The sequence below is a fragment of the Pseudorasbora parva genome, chromosome 14 (genome assembly GCF_024679245.1).
Source record: "Pseudorasbora parva isolate DD20220531a chromosome 14, ASM2467924v1, whole genome shotgun sequence".
Taxonomy (NCBI): Eukaryota; Metazoa; Chordata; class Actinopteri; order Cypriniformes; family Gobionidae; genus Pseudorasbora; species Pseudorasbora parva.
In genome coordinates, this window is record NC_090185.1 from 43766607 (window position 1) to 43786678 (window position 20072).

The window sequence follows — 20072 nt, forward strand, 5'->3', positions numbered from 1 at the left end:
ATGGCCAAGGTAAGAAAGGCAGAAAGTCGACCACCACTGAACAAGACACACAAGCTGAAACGTCAAGACTGGGCCAAGAAATATCTCAAGACTGATTTTTCTAAGGTTTTATGGACTGATTAAATGAGAGTGAGTCTTGATGGGCCAGATGGATGGGCCCGTGGCTGGATTGGTAAAGGGCAGAGAGCTCCAGTCCGACTCAGACGCCAGCAAGGTGGAGGTGGACTACTGGTTTGGGCTGGTATCATCAAAGATGAGCTTGTGGGGCCTTTTCGGGTTGAGGATGGAGTCAAGCTCAACTCCCAGTCCTACTGCCAGTTTCTGGAAGACACCTTCTTCAAGCAGTGGTACAGGAAGAAGTCTGCATCCTTCAAGAAAAACATGATTTTCATGCAGGACAATGCTCCATCACACGCGTCCAAGTACTCCACAGCGTGGCTGGCAAGAAAGGGTATAAAAGAAGAAAATCTAATGATAAGGCCTCCTTGTTCACCTGATCTGAACCCCATTGAGAACCTGTGGTCCATCATCAAATGTGCGATTTACAAGGAGGGAAAACAGTACACCTCTCTGAACAGTGTCTGGGAGGCTGTGGTTGCTGCTACACGCAATGTTGATGGTGAACAGATCAAAACACTGACAGAATCCATGGATGGCAGGTTTTTGAGTGTCCTTGCAAAGAAAGGTGGCTTTATTGGTCACTGATGTGTTTTTGTTTGGTTTTTGAATGTCAGAAATGTATATTTGTGAATGTTGAGATGTTATATTGGTTTCACTGGTAAAAATAAATAATTGAAATGGGTATAAATTAGTTTTTTGTTAAGTTGCCTAATAATTATGCACAGTAATAGTCACCTGCACACACAGATATCCCCCTAAAATAGCTAAAACTAAAACTTCCAAAAATATTTAGCTTTGATATTAAAGGGGGGGTGAAATTCTGTTTCATGCATACTGATCTTTTTACACTGTTAAAGACTTGGAATCCCATACTAAACATAGACAAAGTTTCAAAAGTTAAGGTGGACGTTTGATGGGAGTATTTCTTTGTCAAAAATACTACTTCCGGTTAGTCATAAGTTTCGGCAAGTTTTTTGAGATCATGCGTCCCCTTTGAAGTTAACGGGGGCGGAATTTCCTTGTATGGGCCTTACGGACAATTCTACCGGAAGCGCGTGAGAGAGAGCGAGGGAGAGAGCGAAAGCAACAGGCTACGCCCATCAAAGCGCTGGCTTGTAGGATGCTAAACAGGTGATATAACCAGTAGCTACTGACTTACCCACTGATAGGCCGGCGGTCGATCTGTATTAGCACTTTCCTCACGCGACGGGCGAATCACTTTCCTCACAGAGCGACTCACTTTCCTCACGCGGCAGGCGAATCACTTTCCTCACTGAGCGAATCACTTTCCTCACAGAGCGACTCACTTTCCTCACGCGGCGGGCGAATCACTTTCCTCACTGAGCGAATCACTTTCCTCACAGAGCGAATCACTTTCCTCACAGAGCGACTCACTTTCCTCACGCGGCGGGCGAATCACTTTCCTCACTGAGCGATTCACTTTCCTCACAGAGCGAATCACTTTCCTCACGCGGCGGGCGAATCACTTTCCTCACTGAGCGAATCACTTTCCTCACAGAGCGAATCACTTTCCTCACAGAGCGACTCACTTTCCTCACTGCAGCGCGCTGCTGCACACGTCATTATTTAGCTCCGCTCACATGACACGCCCCCACCCGCTCGGCTTTTTTCGGAAAGACTCGGAACAGCGCATCTTTCTTATATAATTATTAAAAAAATAAAGACTTTTCGGAGATATGCAGGATGCAATGCTACTCTATAGGTACTCAAGATTGACATGACACTGACTGAAACTGAGTGTTTCACCCCCCCTTTAATGAGTTTTTTTGTGTTCATTGAGAACATGGTTGTTGTTCAATAATAAAATTAATCCTCAAAAATGCAACTTGCCTAATAATTCTGCACTCCCTGTATATCTATAATGAAAAAACATTTACAAATCTTGAAGTCACATCCAGGAGAAAAGTCAGTAAATTCGAGTAAATTCACAGGCTTTGCTTATCCCATGTGAATGTGCCACGCAAAACTCAGATGTGGGACCAGACCAGTTAATATAATTAGCTAACTGCAGCAAGGGCCAACACAAGACTAAAGTTCTCTTATCTTTTAAAATACTTCTCTAATGTTTCAAAACTTAGCATCCCTGAATATAGCACGTTCTTCTACTTATGTTAATTGCTTCAAGGATAAGGAAACTCTTTGTTTTAAGCTAAAGGATAACACAAAAAAAATTATTTAAAAAATGAAACCATCAATTTTCCAGGTTTTTCCAGGACATGTGGGAACCCTGAAAAAAAAAAACACTACTAAAAATGACTTAGTTTGCCTTTGACTTACAGTGCAACTTTGGAGGTTTTGATGACTGCTGATAGTCTAATGAGACACTCGTCTGATTTCTTGAATCTCTGAAGCTCAAACTCCTCCAGCTCTTCCTCTGATGTCAACAACACAAAGACCAAAGCAGACCACTGGGCAGGTGAAAGGTCAGCAGATGAGAGACTTCCTTTACTAAGGTGGGTCTGAATCTCTTTCACCAGAGTTTGATCATTCAGTTCATTCAGACAGTAGAACAGATTAATGGATCTCTCTGGAGACAGATTAGCTTCAAGTTTCTGCTTGATGTAATAAACAATTTCCTTCTTGCTCTGGTCATTTTCATCTTGCTGTGTCAACAGACCTCGTAAGAGTCGGCGATTGGACTGGAGCGACAGACCAAGGAGGAAGCGAAGGAAAAGATCCAGGTGTCCAGTTTCACTCTCGAGTGCCTTGTCCACTGCAGCCTTGAGAAAATCAATCATGGCTTCATTTTTGTTTTCCTGTTCTGTAGACTCTTGATAAAATGCAGTTTTCTTGTTGATGTATAGAATAATATATGCATAAAGGGTCTTAAGCAAATCAATCATGGTTTCATTTTTGTTTTCCTGTTCTGAAGACTCTTGAACAAACACACTTTTCTCTTTGACGTCGAGAAACAAATGTGCATAAAGGGCTGCAATAAACTCTTGAATGCTCAAGTGAACAAAGCAGTACATGGTCCCAAGAACGATCCCTGTTTCCTCCTTAAAGATCTGGGTACACATGCCTGAATACACTGATGCCTTATAGACGTCAATACCACAGGCTTCCAGGTCTAATTCGTAGAATATCAGGTTGTTTCTTTCCAGCTCTTGAAATGCCAGCTTTCCCAGTGATAGGATGGTGTCTTTATCCCAGGACACATCTGGTGTGTATTCTCCATCATACTTCCGGCGGCTCTGCTGGATCTGAAAGCGGAGAAAGTGTGTGTACATTTGTGTCAGAGTCCTGGGAGTGTCGTCAGTATCTGATTCCTGCAGTGTTTCAGAGATCTCATCAGACTGATTATTTTTCAGATCATTATTTCTTTTCTCCTCCAGAATGTTTTGGAGAACAGTGGCTGAAATCCAGCAGAAGACTGGGATGTGGCACATGATAAAGAGACTCTTTGATTGTTTAACATGATCAATGATTTCATTGGCTATTTTCTCATCAGTGAATCTTTTACTGAAGTACTCCTCCTTTTGTTCATCAATGAATCCTCGTATCTCTGTCAGCCGGTCGACACACTCAGGAGGAATCTTACTGGCAGCGGCTGGTCTGGTGGTGATCCAGATGAGAGCAGAAGGAAGCAGATTTCCCTTGATGAGGTTCGTCAGGAGAACATCCAGAGAGGCTGGTGCCGATACATCACACAACGTCTCATTACAGTCAAACTTCAGAGGAAGACGACATTCATCCAATCCATCAAGGATGAACAGAACTTTAAAATCATTCTTTCTTGTAAGGTTTAGTCCTTTTGTCTCTGGGAAAAACTGAGTTAGATGGTCCATCAAACTTTGTTTTTCATTCTCCTTTAAGTTCATCTCTCTGAATGGAAGAGGAAATATGAATCTGATATCTTGATTTTCTTTTCCATCAGCCCAATCCAGAACAAACTTTTGCACAGAGACGGATTTTCCAATGCCAGCGACTCCTTTTGTCAGCACAGTTCTGATCTCTTTGTTTTGTTCAGATGCTTTGAATAAATTTGTGCATTTAACTGGTATCTCTTGTGATTCATGACGCCTGGAAGCAACTTCAATCTGCCTGACCTCATGTTCAGTGTTGACCGGTTCACTGCCACCCTGAGTGATATAGAGATCTGTGTAGATGTTATTCAGAAGTGTGGAGTCGCCTTGCTTCGCAATTCCTTCAAACACACTTTGATACTTCTTCTTTAGGCCACACTTTAGCTGATGAATGAAGAGCAGCTCATCTAAACACAGGAACAGAAAAAAAGATAGTTTTAGTCTTGATTTTCTCTCCTACATTTATAAGTGTCAATCTGACAGATGTTGATGAGTCTCTTACCTTCTAGAGCATCAGCAGCTTTATTTTCCTTCATCTCTCTCAGGTAATGTAGTGTGAGATCAAGAGCTGCTTCTTTGATACTGCATCTGTTCTCATTAAAGTCCTTCACCAAGGATTCTGTGTTCTCTTTCTGCAATATCTTCTTAAACTTTCCCAGTTCGTTCTTCAGAAACTTGATTATTTTGCTCTCAAGATCCTACAAAGAAAGAAAAAAGACAGAACAACAATTTAAACCAAACTGTACATCCACATTTCCTGAAAACCATTTATCCAATCATTTAAAATATCAGTTAAAAAGACAAACATGATAATGGTGTCATTTTTGACAAATATAATGATTTTTTAAATATAGTATTACCTTTAATAAATATAATTAATATATGATTACCTTTTATTGCATTCTTTAAAAGTTAAAAATAAATTGTCAAGATGAATTAGAAATTAAACTTCTGTGTTTTATTACATTTTTATAAATATAAAACACTTATGAAAATGTGTTTTCTTACCTGGAAGATCCGCTGGAGATTGTCTGTGAAATTCCTGACGTTCCTGTGAGTGTGTACGATTGAGTCTAATGTCTCATATTGAAGCCTGTTAACAAATAAAATAAAATAAAATACAGAATGTTCAGACAAAATATTACAGAAATCTCTTGTAAATATTTTTTAACAATAAAGAAACAAAAGCTGATTAGCTGTAACTAGCATGTTAGCTATAACATTATCTGCAATAAGCATTATTCACTTATAAAGTTTCCAAAACAGTCCACAAGTGACCAAAAATAAGAAACACATGAAATACCTTTTGGCAGATGATGGTGTTTCCTCACTGAAGTTCGGCATATCACCATCTTTTGAACGGTCACTCTTCACAGACACAGAGCTGGACACACCTGAGCCTGATCTTACACTAATGACACAAAGAACAGAGAAGAGGAAAACACTTTACTACAGGTCTCATTTTAAAAGGTTTAAATATTGCAGCTGTGCATTTGTCCTTCATGTATTTTGATAAATGAACATTTTAATGTTTGAATGCATGATCTACTTTCCATGGTGACTTTATGCCTCCTAGCTTTACTGATCAGGACAAAATCAATATTTCAAGTGGTCGTACGGTTTACTTTACCAAAATAGTAGCATAAGCAGTTAGGTAACGTTAGATCGTAAGTTTCATTGACTTCGTGTATGTGGGAGAACAACAGACTCAACTCATTAAATGTCTTTTGGAGGTTTAATAAACACAGACTAAAAATAACACTACAATTCACACAGAAAGTACACACTAAATATGCATCAAGAGAGTAGAAATATAGATAGTAAACGAAAGAATATGGTACATAAACAAAGATAATGAATAGACTGAACTTAGAGAGATAAAGAGAGAGAGAGAGAGCGAGAGAGAGAGAGAGAGAGAGAGAGAGAGAGAGAGAGAGAGAGAGAGAGAGAGAGAGAGTGAGAGAGAGAGAGAGAGAGAGAGACAAAGAATTAGGGATAAGGGATAAGCTGGTTGCTCTAGCGATGCTCCGTGTTCTCCTTCTGAAGAATGCCCTTGGGGCTAGTAATTTGATGCGATGCAAAAGCGAAGCGAGGAGGGAAGAGGAGGAAGAGGGGAAGAGTTGGGGCCTGCTTGGAGGGCCTGCATTGGTGGCCTGGCTCAATGGCCAGCCACGGTGGCGTGTTGGTTCAGCCAGGGAGAGAAGAGAGAGAAAAGAGCGAAGAGGGAGGGCATCTCCCTTTTTAAGGTCTGGGGGTAGTCCTGCCCTCCAGGGTTAGACTTAACCAATAAGATTGTTGGGATTTCCAGGCGGGAAATTCCTCCGAAGATTTTATGGCTCTTTGTTCCAATCTTGAATCAATGGGTCTCTGAACTATTAATTTGTTAAGACAAAGACAAAAAGATGCAAAATACCATACAGAAGAAACATTTTACAAGACAGTTATGTGTTTACATATAATGTCCTGGGGTGCATGTTCATTTATAGATGGTTTGTCTATAATTTGAGGTAAAAGCATGTGTTTTACAAGCTTTAACTCTCTGTGTATGGAACTTTTCATGTGGCCAAATTCTTTTGGGCCGTAAAACTTCTTATCAGATGGTTTCCAGGGTAACGGAGAATGTTTCTCTGTTGTGTTGGGGGAAGGTCTGTTACTAAGCACAAAGCATTCAAAACATATTTGTTAAATGTAACTGGCGATTGTGTGTTTGATTCGCCTGAGTCGCTACAGTATAACTAAAAAAAAAATGTGTGTCTATATGCTTGACTTTTATTGATCACTGAAATAGCATTGATTGGAATGAAGTGGGTTCAATATAAAATTAAATAAATAAAAAGTAGCTTAGATGTAGTAAAGCACTTTTGTCAAGTTGCTGTAACTTAGCTTGCTACATTTCCCAGGGGGTTAGCTTCAGTGTAGTGAAGCTGAATTTAATGTAGAGTAACTGGTAGCTTAGCTCACTACATTTTCCAAGTAGCTTGCCCAACACTGGTAAAAAATAAATAAAACAATGAATAATAAGTTCTGTTGTCATATTAATCATATTATCTGTTTTTCTGTTTGTTTTTTACCGTGGTATCGATTTAGTATCGGTATCGAGGTATTTTAGTCTGGTATCGTATTGAAGTCATAATTTAGGTATCGTGATAACACTACTTAATACATACCCAGAAGGCCTGGAGCCTTTTCAAATCATCTATAACACACATACTCAATTTCTCCATATTGAAAAAAAACCTATATATATATATATATATATATATATATATATATATATATATATATATATATATATATATATATATATATATATATATATATATATATATATATTTAGTATACATTTTTAACACAATATGAAGAAAAATACACACACACGCACACACTTTTTTCTCTGAAGGGACAGTTTTATTGAACTTTATTTTATGATTATTTTTAATTAATTGACAAAAGCAGGTATGCTAGTTTGAGATTAAACTTACTGTGAGCTCTCTATAGCTTAACTTAATGTGTCGGCCCAGATATCTAAAGGTAATGCCACACTCGGGACGCTGGAGGTCTCTTAACTTCACCCACCATGTAGTGGGCCACAGACGCCTTCAGCTCCTCTGTGAAGATGGCAGCCACATCTGTCTCCACGGTCCTGCGGATCTGCTGGCTCTTGATGTTGGGCAGTTTGTAGCTGCAATGGGGCAGAAATATCAGATGAAACTCCCAAACCTGAATTATATCATTTTCTAGAGGCTGATCCGTTTAATACATGCACAAATCCGTTATTAGTTGAATGCTAATCCAACAGATACTTTTTGGTCTTATGGGCAGCTGTTAATACTTACTGTTGGTGCAGACGAGAGAGGTCATTGGTTGCACTCCTAATCTCCGTGCCCGACGGCGAAACAAACAATCTGTTAGTATTGTCTACATCTGGCCGGATGGAGTCAGGGTGGATCCATGTGCAGCATGCATCCAGCATCTGCAGAGACAAAAAATAAATAAATACATCTGTTAATATCTGTTGGTTCATTGCTGGTCTCATTGCATATCATGGTAGGGCAATTTAGCCTGTACAAAGTGTCCTTACTGCTGCCTCCTCTATTGTGAGGGCAAACACGGCGATCTGCATTGTCACAGTATTGTGTTCGCTTACTGCCACGCACACCTTTCCCCAAGAATGTTTTCTGTTGTCCCACTCTTCTGTCTAACAAAACACACACAGAGTGAATAACTGACATAAACGTCCTTGTCGCAGACTACCTAATATAATCTGTTTAAGCTGATGTCCCCTGAAAACTGAGGTCTTAACACTTACTGTTATTGCCTCCACCGCTCCTGGTCTCTGGAAGTGACTGAGGATCAGGATTGCTTCACAGTAGTAGCAGAACATGGTCTTTTCCTCTGAAGCCACGTGGTCACCTTCCAGCAGCCTCCCATAAACGGACAGCATGTCTTTCTTGGCCTTCCGGAGGACGGCCTGGCACTCCTGAAGGATTTTCTTACCCTCTTGGAACCGTTCATACCTAGAATGATATACAACAAAACAATGCAGCGGAGAATTACACACGTCTCTATCACATTACCCCAGATGTACAGCCAGCACAAAAGTACTATCAATATGGAGGAAGTCATTAAAGAAAAACAAATGGAAAGCAGAATAGCAACTGACCTTGTTTTACAGATGACCTTGCTGTTGGACTTTGCCACTGGCTTTCTGATGGAAGTGAGGAGGTCGAGGTAGGCTTAGCACTTCCTGTAGAAGTCAGGATCTGCTGCAGCCAAGTTCAGGTGGGTCTTCAAAAACTGAACAAACCGGATCATGTTCTTGATGTATGGTGACTGTGCCCATGTCAGCGCGCCGGAGTTGGGTGAGGTAGTCTTTGGTCTCAGTGGACTTTAGCAGGAAGTCCAAGCTGACTTCATCCCCACTTGGCTGGATGTACCTCAGCATCTTGGAGACGTTGTCTACCTGCGATGAAAGAAAAAGAGAAGTGTGAGATGATGCAGTGAGGAGAAAAGCCACACACCAGCCAGCCACACACAGACACCCCTAATAAAGCTGTGTTGTATCCCTTCCTTTATGGAACGTAATAGCTGCTCTACACGTGTGTGAAAACATTTCCCGGTTACACTGAGCAATACGGAACAGACTTAAATAAAACTTGCATCATCTTGACCCTGACACTTGTGCTGTACTGCGCTTGATCTCTGAAAAAATATAGACAGAAGAAAATGAGCTCAAAGCAACCTTACAGTTTGTTCACAGTTTCTGCACTGATGTGTGTGAGGTTTAGAACTGACTTTTGCCATGTTCAGTCGCATGGATCGGTGGAGCTGCCTTCGTATGGAATTACTTCTGTGCCAATAATAATTAAAGTACATTTTCAAGACTAACAGACTGTTGATCTTTGCCCCCCATCCCTTCACTCCTCATAGTCATTTCATAATTAACATTTCCTTTTACAGTCTCTAGGTATAAACTGGCAGCTTGCAGCAGTCAGAAAATGTGTGGGGCCGTTGGTGTAGCTGCCAAAAACCTGCCAGCGCACCAACAGGAGGCCATCAACCGCTACTGGGCACCTAGTGCTGGTGTGCTCCAGATGCAGGAAGTGGTTGAGGCAGCCATTAAGGCCATCAACCGCTACTGGGCACCTAGTGCTGGTGTGCTGCAGATGCAGGAAGTGGTTGAGGCAGCCATAAAGGCCATCAACCGCTACTGGGCACCTAGTGCTGGTGTGCTCCAGATGCAGGAAGTGGTTGAGGCAGCCATAAAGGCCATCAACCGCTACTGGGCACCTAATGCTGGTGTGGTCCAGATGCAGGAAGTGGTTGAGGCAGCCATAAACGCCATCAACCACTACTGGGCACCTAGTGCTGGTGTGGTCCAGATGCAGGAAGTGGTTGAGGCAGCCATAAAGGCCATCAACCGCTACTGGGCACCTAGTGCTGGTGTGCTGCAGATGCAGGAAGTGGTTGAGGCAGCCATTAAGGCCATCAACCACTACTGGGCACCTAGTGTTGGTGTGCTCCAGATGCAGGAAGTGGTTGAGGCAGCCATAAAGGCCATCAACCGCTACTGGGCACCTAATGCTGGTGTGCTCCAGATGCAAGAAGTGGTTGAGGCAGCCATAAAGGCCATCAACCGCTACTGGGTACCTAATGCTGGTGTGCTCCAGATGCAGGAAGTGGTTGAGGCAGCCATAAAGGCCATCAACCGCTACTGGGCACCTAGTGCTGGTGTGGTCCAGATGCAGGAAGTGGTTGAGGCAGCCATAAAGGCCATCAACCGCTACTGGGCACCTAGTGCTGGTGTGGTCCAGATGCAGGAAGTGGTTGAGGCAGCCATAAAGGCCATCAACCGCTACTGGGCACATAGTGCTGGTGTGGTCCAGATGCAGGAAGTGGTTGAGGCAGCCATAAAGGCCATCAACCGCTACTGGGCACCTAGTGCTGGTGTGGTCCAGATGCAGGAAGTGGTTGAGGCAGCCATAAAGGCCATCAACCTCTACTGGGCACCTAGTGCTGGTGTGGTACAGATGCAGGAAGTGGTTGAGGCAGCCATTAAGGCCATCAACCGCTACTGGGCACCTAGTACTGGTGTGGTCCAGATGCAGGAAGTGGTTGAGGCAGCCATAAAGGCCATCAACCGCTACAGGGCACCTAGTGCTGGTGTGGTCCAGATGCAGGAAGTGGTTGAGGCAGCCATAAAGGCCATCAACCTTTACTGGGCACCTAGTGCTGGTGTGCTCCAGATGCAGGAAGTGGTTGAGGCAGCCATAAAGGCCATCAACCTCTACTGGGCACCTAGTGCTGGTGTGGTCCAGATGCAGGAAGTTGTTGAGGCAGCCATAAAGGCCATCAACATCATGAATATCCTTCATCATGGTCCTCCGTTCTGCCGCGGTGATTACCTTTCAGTGGTAATCACAGACAATGTCATCTTTGAACATTCGCATCTAACCACTCCTGTTATATAGAAAACATAAAATTGAGACATTTCAGTAGAAGTAAAAAAAAATATATAAAAAAAAATAAATAAAAAAAATTCTGGCCTTAAAAAGACAACTAAAATATTCTTACCAAAACCTGATGCACCAAAATCATTAATAGCAAGACTCGTCCACGTCTGCTCCGTCACACAACGAGCTATGTAAGGGTGTGTCTTTAAAATGCATTACGTGGCTGGTTTCCAACATTTGTTATTTCCTCTGGTTTGAAGCCATTTGTCTTCTACCCCTCCTGGGCAATCAGCCTTGCCACTTTTGTGGCTGAAGGCTTGTGTACAGAGAAGAATGCTGTAAGACAGAATGACAACTGTTCTCATCTGAGTCATTTGTCCCTGTGAATTAATGCCGAGTTAATGGGTGCCAGTGCTGTGTTTATGGATTTTGATTCTTACAGAAAAGATGTTCTGATCTACTGGCATGCTGGTAGAGGCGCCACTTGTCATGAAAACCCACTATCAACACACTGCTTCTTTGACGGTGGTTGGCCCTCCGGAGAAACTGGAAATATTTCCAAAAACGTTGAAAAGTCTTGCAGTTGGCTCGTGCTAGTTTCAGGAGGAATGGGTGTCCCTCCATCTGAAGAAGTCCTGCATAATTGAGGGATATAACGTTTATTATAATATTCAATAAATATTCAGTTTATACCTGCAGACTGTAAAAGGAAATGTTAATTATGAAATGACTGAGGAGTGAAGGGATGGGGGGGCAAAGATCAACAGTCAGTTGATGGTCCATGTAGCTCTCAATAGTTCCAAACAAATCCGGGCTGTCAACCAGTTTGAATGGTTTTAAGTGGGACAGACAGCAGCAGATATATTTACAGCCATTATTGGTAAATATTGATGCATAATGTACATGTATTATTACGTTGCTATTTATATTAAATACATATATTTTTTAAAAAAAATTGGGAGGGGGGAGTGGCGGAAACACAGCATTATTCAGTTTTTTTTGTGTTTAATTTTGGAGGGAAAAGGCGGGGCTGCTCCCATAACATAAAGTTAGAATACATTTATATTTTACAGCAAATACTATATTTGCCGCAATTTCCGGTAATTGACGATAAAGTTCATTGAATATAAAGTTGACACCTAAAATACATATAGATAGGCTATCTAATTATTTTTTTTTTCTGGGGAAAAACGGAAACAGCATTAACGTTATTTTTAATTTTGGAGGAAAGAGGGCTGCTGTTATAGCACATTTACAGCAACGACTATTTGCAAATTTTCTGTAAATATTAACGCATAATGTACATTGGTTATTACATTGACTACTATTCTATTCTATCTGGTGAGTGAAGGAGAAACAGCATTAACGTTAATAGTGTGGTCTGTTATGAGATGGTTAAATGACCTATGTTCCTAATAGCCTACGATCCATAAAATTAACGCTGATAACGGGATTACTTTCAGTACGGCCGATGTACTGTGTTGTACGTATATACATTTATGTGCGTCTAATTCATATATAAATATATTATATAGACGTACGTATATGTATGTACACACTGTTTGTAAAACAGAATATATGTATGTATGTGTGTGTATATATATATATATATATATATATATATATATATATATATATATATATACATATATATATACACACACATACATACATATATTCTGTTTTACAAACAGTGTGTACATACATATACGTACGTCTATATAATATATGTCTATATACATTTATGTATGTATGTATATATGTGTATATATATATATAATATATATATATATATATATATATATATATATATATATATAAATATATATATATATATATATATATACACATATATACATACATACATACACATATACACACACATACATATGTACAAATGTCAATAAAGCCCTTTGAATTTAAATAGTTTTTTTTGTGTTTAATTTGAGGGAAGGAGGACTGCACCCATAATGTATAACATTTACAGTATGTACAGTAGGGCTATATTTTTCTTCTGCTACTATGGTCATAATTACTAAAATCCTTATATGTTAAGACACAGTCACATAAAAATGCACAAGTAAATATCAACAAATGCCAGAAGCTGCTCAATTTAAGTCAATTCAACAAAACATTTAATTATATATTAACACTTATTAAGAAACAGTCAAATGCTTATCCACACAATGATAATAAAAGCATTCAAACTCCACGTAATATGTAATATTATAAATTAATTTTTGGGTTGAGAGCATTTCACTGCCAGAAGCAGACCGTGTCATAGGCCCCAGAGGAGACCGCGTCATAGGCCCCAGAGGAGACCGTGTCATAGGCCCCAGAGGAGACCGCGTCATAGGCCCCAGAGGAGACCGTGTCATAGGCCCCAGAGGAGACCGCGTCATAGTCCCTAGAGGAGACCGCGTCATAGGCCCCAGAGGAGACCGCGTCATAGGCCCCAGAGGAGACCGCGTCATAGGCCCCAGAGGAGACCGTGTCATAGGCCCCAGAGGAGACCGCGTCATAGGCCCCAGAGGAGACCGTGTCATAGGCCCCAGAGGAGACCGCGTCATAGGCCCCAGAGGAGACCGCGTCATAGGCCCCAGAGGAGACCGCGTCATAGGCCCCAGAGGAGACCGCGTCATAGGCCCCAGAGGAGACTGGGTCATAGGCCCCAGAGGAGACCGTGTCATAGGCCCCAGAAGCAGACCATGTCATAGGCCCCAGAGGAGACCGGGTCATAGGCCCCAGAGGAGACCGTGTCATAGGCCCCAGAAGCAGACCATGTCATAGGCCCCAGAGGAGACCGGGTCTTTAGCTAAATCAAGCCTGTTGCTGCTGGAGAGAACTGGGAGTGGTAAAGAAAGAGGAAACACTGTTAAAGGATTTGTTCACTTCAAAATGAAAATGTCCTGATTGGAGGTGTGGGCAACTACTAGCCTGACAAGCCAGACCCACATCAAGATGTTTGGTCTGGAAACTCACCATTGACGGCTCAATCCGAGGGGCGGGATAAACAGTTGTCTGTCAAACTCCCTCTGCACGGGATAGGATAGCGCTACACCAACCAGAGCAATGAAGGTGAAGCAGAGCTAGTTGATAGATTAAACATTCGCCGTATCCGGTCGGCTAAACTCCGAACACATCTTCCCTTTTTAAGAATGACTTCAGTGCCGTTCTTTGTTCTTTTCTCAGAGAAAAGTCTTCCAGAGTCGCGGTCAAAGCTGATTCAAAAGACCGCCGTTCGCCAGTTTCTGTGTTTACTAGAAGCACGCAAACGCAACTCGGCCGTCGTCATTATGGCCCCGCCTGCCGACTCTATAAACGATGTGATTGGCCCGTCCAGATTATGAGGAATACAGCTCAGAAGGGTATTGAGAGTTCCTAGACGACACTTGCGGGCCGATTAAATTGGCAGCCGCTAGGGTGCGTCTAGATTTCTAGGCTAGGCAACTACAGGATTGCAAGTGCAATGAGATAGGAAGGAATAATTAGCACACCTTCCCTGAAAACTGATCATAACATTAACTTTTATAGATTGATTTTCTTACCATGGTTGGCTGTGCAGTATTTGGATGCACCAATCGGTCCGAGAAAGGGATCCGGATGTATGGCTTCCCAAAAGATACTGACAGGAGAAAGAAATGGTAAGCTCAAGTCAGCAGAAGCAACCTTACCATCATGAAAGATTACAACAATAGAAAATTATGCGCAGTAAGTTACGTTTATAATGGACATTTCACTTGTGGATCAAGGTTCAACATGTTTTACTGTCATATGTACAAGATTGGAATGAAACTGTGATTCACAATTATGGGCTATTATCAGTGTGGAAAATAACCTCATAAGTAACTCTGCAGGCACATTTTGAGGGACAGCAATTCTCAAGAACAAAAAAAAGGCCAACTGATATTGAGAACTGATGCCGTTCCAACCATATTTGTGCATCACCCTGAGCCCAAGAGGAGGAAAGGTCCGACAATTAGAAGAACCTCCAGTACATGTCCATGCAGTGGCCAGTGACCACACATATTGTCCTAAAATGAACTTTGGGATGAATAATGTGGTCAGAATTTAAATATAAGTGTTTTCAATGACTAGCCTCAGAGCCATAGAAAAACAGTTGCGACACGATTTGATCTCACCACCAAAATTCATTCAAAAGAAGAGATATGACTATTGAGCCAAAAAGTGTTCATCTTCCACCATCTACTGGCTATAGTGGTCATCTCTTTTATCATTTTAACGTCCTAATGTAATTTTATAATACTCGAACCATACACAACAGGTGAATATTAACAAATGATGCTAGTTGACGGAATTTATCCCAAGAAAGAATGTAATAGTTTGGAACTATTGATTGCTCCGTGACATGCTTTACTTCTGCATTCCTTAGTTCCTATGGGAATGCCGTAACTGTTTTTCAACAGCTCTGACTAGCCTATACACACTGCATGTGACACTAACAATGCCATGTCACCATTTCAGACATGGAGGGAGAAAGTAAGGAAAGTGAGGAAAGAGAGGACAAGGAAGGTGAATAATGTGAGGAAATTGAGAGGGACATACCAGGAACCAATGAGCCAGAAGCCAGTGTGCACGAATCAAGTGAACAGGGTTTAAATACCAGTGAGTGAAATTTCACAGTGGCACCATTTCACAGTGGCACCAAACGCCAGTGTGAAATACCTGAGAGAGGAGTTAGAAAGACAAAGATTTCAGACAAGGGCAAAGGGCAGAGGGCAGAAGGAGCTCTTGTCACGGCACAAACACAAAGGAAAATGGTGCGAGGACTCATGTGCAAAAGAAGTGATAATTTATTATAAAAATAAACAAATACAAAACAAAACCCACAAGGGGGCAAAAATACTTAATCAAAACATAAACTCAAAACCATACCAGAACAGAATCACGGGGAGGACAGGAGACTTTTTATATACATTACAACGATACCACAAAGACTGACAAACACCAGGAGCTTATAACAGGGAACAAATGAGGCAGGGACCGAGGAAACACAGGTGGGAGAAATCAAACACTAATTAGATAACAAGGGAGGAGGGATCAGACAATGACAGAAGCACAGGCCATACTGACAAAACCCACATGTGCACTCAAGACAGGACAGGCATGTGACATTACCCCCTACTTAAGGAGCGGCTACCAGACGCTCCACTAGGGACGGGAGGGACAGACCAGGGTGGGGAGGGACGGGAGGGACGGGAGGGATGGGACGGGGCGGGACGGGGCGGGACGGGAGGGACAGACCGGGACGGGACGAGAGGGACAGACCAGGGCGGTGCGGGACGGACCAGGGCGGGGCGGGACGAGAGGGACAGACCAGGGCGGGACGAGAGGGACAGACCAGGGCAGGACGAGAGGAACAGGGGAAACAGAGAAGGAAGGAACAAAAAAGGCAGGGGTCAACAAGGGAGGAATGGGGAAAACAAAATTTTCATGGTCAGAGCAGGGCGCCGGGTCGGCGCGGTCAGAGCAGGGCCCCGGGTCGGCGCGGTCAGAGCAGGGAGCCGGGTCGGCGCGGGCAGAGGACTCATGTGCAAAAGAAGTGATCATTTATTATATTTATTAATATTATCCTTATATGATGACATCACAAACGTGAGCCTAGTTTCAGCAGCAGCAGAGAAGAGCATGCGGTCATGGCTTCTATCGCTCCTCAAATTTAAGTTGTTTTGAAGGCACTTTCGGTATGTACATGATGCTACATAATTATTTCTATGCATATTTACTTTATATTGTTATATAATATGTCAAATGTGGATTTCTTCTTTATTTTGTGAATTTTAAGACCAATTTCTGATATAGTTGATGCTAACTATGTGATGTAAAGAGCCTTCATTGTGTTATATGAACATGTAGACGCTGTACATTTACAGTAGAATTCTGTATTTTGTATTTCTACAGTTTTACGTTATTCCTTGGGCAACAGTAAAGCTTGAAAATCAATCCCTGTGTCTGTTGTCTTTGGGAGGCGTTATCTGACTGCATACTCAAGCAAGGCGTTTGAGATAAAGGGCAGAACAATCCGATCAAAGCAATCAGTATGAAGAATAAGGGGGGCATTAGATGGGGAAATGCTAGTCAAAAAGGCCATAAAACTGACATGGAGATTCCTCTCCCTGATATCAGAACCCTGCAAAGGAGACTGCAGCATATAAAGATGGAACCAGGAGTGTTAGAAGATGTATCTGACATGCCGAAGCTGAAGGTAGATGCCCTGGCGGTGATGGAGAGGGAGTGTGTGCTAACTCTGGATGAGATGGCAAATACACAGAGTGTGGAGCTGCACCTTGGAAGAGGGAAGCTTTATGGGGATGTGAAATTAACTGGCGACAAAGGAATGGCAACACATGCATGTGTTTTTATGTTGGCAGGAACCACAATTCGATGGAAGCAAGTAGTGGCTTATCACTACAGTGGGAACTCCACTAATGGGGCAACCTACAAGCCCATCATCCTCAACATTATTCACAAGGCAGCTTCCATAGGGCTTCATGTGGTTAATGTCACCACCGACATGGGCAGTCCTAATTGGGCAATGTGGAAAGCCTTTAAAGTAGATCACAACACTGCCGTGCAAAGGCAAAAGACCAGTGGCGGCTCCAGACAATTTTGATTGGGGGGGCAATGGGGGGTCCTGGTCATTTCAAAGGGGGTCTCATGAAAACCAACAAAAAATACAGTGGACACAACTAATAACTGCATATTACTGCTAATAAACTACAAAAACAACTCAGCATATCAACTACTTTGTTTTTAATTTGCAGTTTGCAAACAATATGCTCAAACTTTAATTGCCATTGCCACACCCATGTCAGAGAAAACAAAATAGTATCTATTCTCATACTCTCACTACCTTTTGATGGCCCTACTTCTGTCTAGTCTCTTCCTGTCCTCTTCTTTACTCCTCTTAAGTCTCCACAGGTGTGATTTACTGCAACATATGAGTTTATAGTACACATAAATAGGTTATTATTTATGCTAAATATAGAAATACAATAGCAAGAGGTTTACCGAACTCACTTCACTCACCAATATTGACAGCTCTTTTGTCCTCTTCTCTGCTCCTCTTAAGTCTCCAGTCTCCTCCTGTCCTCTTCTCTGCTCCTCGTAAGTCTCCAGTCGCTTCCTGTCCTCTTATCTGCTCCTCTTAAGTCTCCAGTCTCCTCCTGTCCTCTTCTCTGCTCCTCTTAAGTCTCCAGTCTCTTCCTGTCCTCTTATCTGCTCCTCTTAAGTCTCCAGTCTCCTCCTGTCCTCTTCTCTGCTCCTCTTAAGTCTCCAGTCTCTTCCTGTCCTCTTCTCTGCTCCTCTTAAGTCTCCAGTCTCCTCCTGTCCTCTTCTCTGCTCCTCTTAAGTCTCCAGTCTCTTCCTGTCCTCTTATCTGCTCCTCTTAAGTCTCCAGTCTCCTCCTGTCCTCTTCTCTGCTCCTCTTAAGTCTACAGTCTCTTCCTGTCCTCTTCTCTGCACTTCTTATGTCACCAGTCTCCTCCTGTCTCCTCCTGTGGACGTACACTGCATGTTGCAGCCAGACATTACAGATGCCCCATCATAACATTGTCCAACGCATGCATTTTTGTCTATATTGAATTTAGCCAATGCCCCTTTCACTGTCACAAGTAAAGACTCTGCATCCAAACCATCAGCTGGAACAAAATCAAGAAACTCTTCATAAATGTCATCATTGTGTATGTAGCGCAGAACAATAGATATCTGCTCTTTTTTGCTCGCATCTTTTTTTTCATCCACCATTAAAGTAAAGTGCTCTTCTAATTTAACTTCGCTACTAACCTGTTCTCTCAAAATGCAGGCCATTATATCAAGTAACTCTGAATGTCATGATGGACATATTTTGCATTACCTGGTCCACTTGATAATTTTTTGGATACAGTGCTATCAAACTTTCCCAGCAAATGTAACATTTCAAGGAAATGACCTCTGTTGGTGGACTCTTCATTCTCTCGGTGGCCTCTCTGACCAATGGTTTGACAAGCTGTAAAGCGCAGTTACTCAACAACTGCTCACATGTACAGTATTGTTCAAAATAATAGCAGTACAATGTGACTAACCAGAATAAGGTTTTTAGTATATTTTTTATTGCTACGTGGCAAACAAGTTACCAGTAGGTTCAGTAGATTGTCAGAAAACAAACAAGACCCAGCATTCATGATATGCATGCTCTTAAGGCTGTGCAATTGGGCAATTAGTTGAAAGGGGTGTGTTCAAAAAAATAGCAGTGTCTACCTTTGACTGTACAAACTCAAAACTATTTTGTACAAACATTTTTTTTTTCTGGGATTTAGCAATCCTGTGAATCACTAAACTAATATTTAGTTGTATGACCACAGTTTTTTAAAACTGCTTGACATCTGTGTGGCATGGAGTTAACCAACTTGTGGCACCTCTCAGCTGTTATTCCACTCCATGATTCTTTAACAACTTTAACAACAATTCATTCACATTTCTTGGTTTTGCTTCAGAAACAGCATTTTTGATATCACCCCACAAGTTCTCAATTGGATTAAGGTCTGGAGATTGGGCTGGCCACTCCATAACATTAATTTTGTTGGTTTGGAACCAAGACTTTGCCCATTTACTAGTGTGTTTTGGGTCATTGTCTTGTTGAAACAACCATTTCAAGGGCATGTCCTCTTCAGCATAGGGCAACATGACCTCTTCAAGTATTTTAACATATGCAAACTGATCCATGATCCCTGGTATGCGATAAATAGGCCCAACACCATAGTAGGAGAAACATGCCCATATCATGATGCTTGCACCTCCATGCTTCACTGTCTTCACTGTGTACTGTGGCTTGAATTCAGAGTTTGGGGGTCATCTCACAAACTGCCTGTAGCCCTTGGACCCAAAAAGAACAATTTTACTCTCATCAGTCCACAAAATGTTCCTCCATTTCTCTTTAGGCCAGTTGATGTGTTCTTTGGCAAATTGTAACCTCTTCTGCACATGCCTTTTTTTTATCATTTTTTGCACCTCTTTATAGGTTTTCCCCTCTCTAATCAACTTTCTAATCAAAGTACGCTGTTCTTCTGAACAATGTCTTAAACGACCCATTTTCCTCAGCTTTCAAATGCATGTTCAACAAGTGTTGGATTCATCCTTAAATAGGGGCCACCTGATTCACACCTGTTTCTTC

General features: G+C 42.0%; 1 protein-coding gene and 1 long non-coding RNA gene across 2 annotated transcripts in view; both read right to left on the bottom strand.

Moving 5' to 3' along the window:
• LOC137040672 (NLR family CARD domain-containing protein 3-like) overlaps positions 1-4978 on the bottom strand; it is an 83548-nt gene extending 78570 nt beyond the window's left edge. Inside the window, exons 1-3 of the mRNA XM_067416464.1 lie at positions 4956-4978; positions 4450-4645; positions 2419-4354 (exon numbers count right to left, since the gene is read on the bottom strand). Of these exons, the coding sequence (XP_067272565.1) occupies positions 2419-4354; positions 4450-4483 (1970 nt within the window). The 5' untranslated portion in view covers positions 4484-4645; positions 4956-4978. The remainder of the gene's footprint in view (positions 1-2418; positions 4355-4449; positions 4646-4955) is intronic.
• Positions 1-20072, bottom strand: part of LOC137040675 (uncharacterized) — a 442512-nt gene that overhangs the window by 78570 nt on the left and 343870 nt on the right. The gene's annotated exons all lie outside the window — the stretch shown is intronic.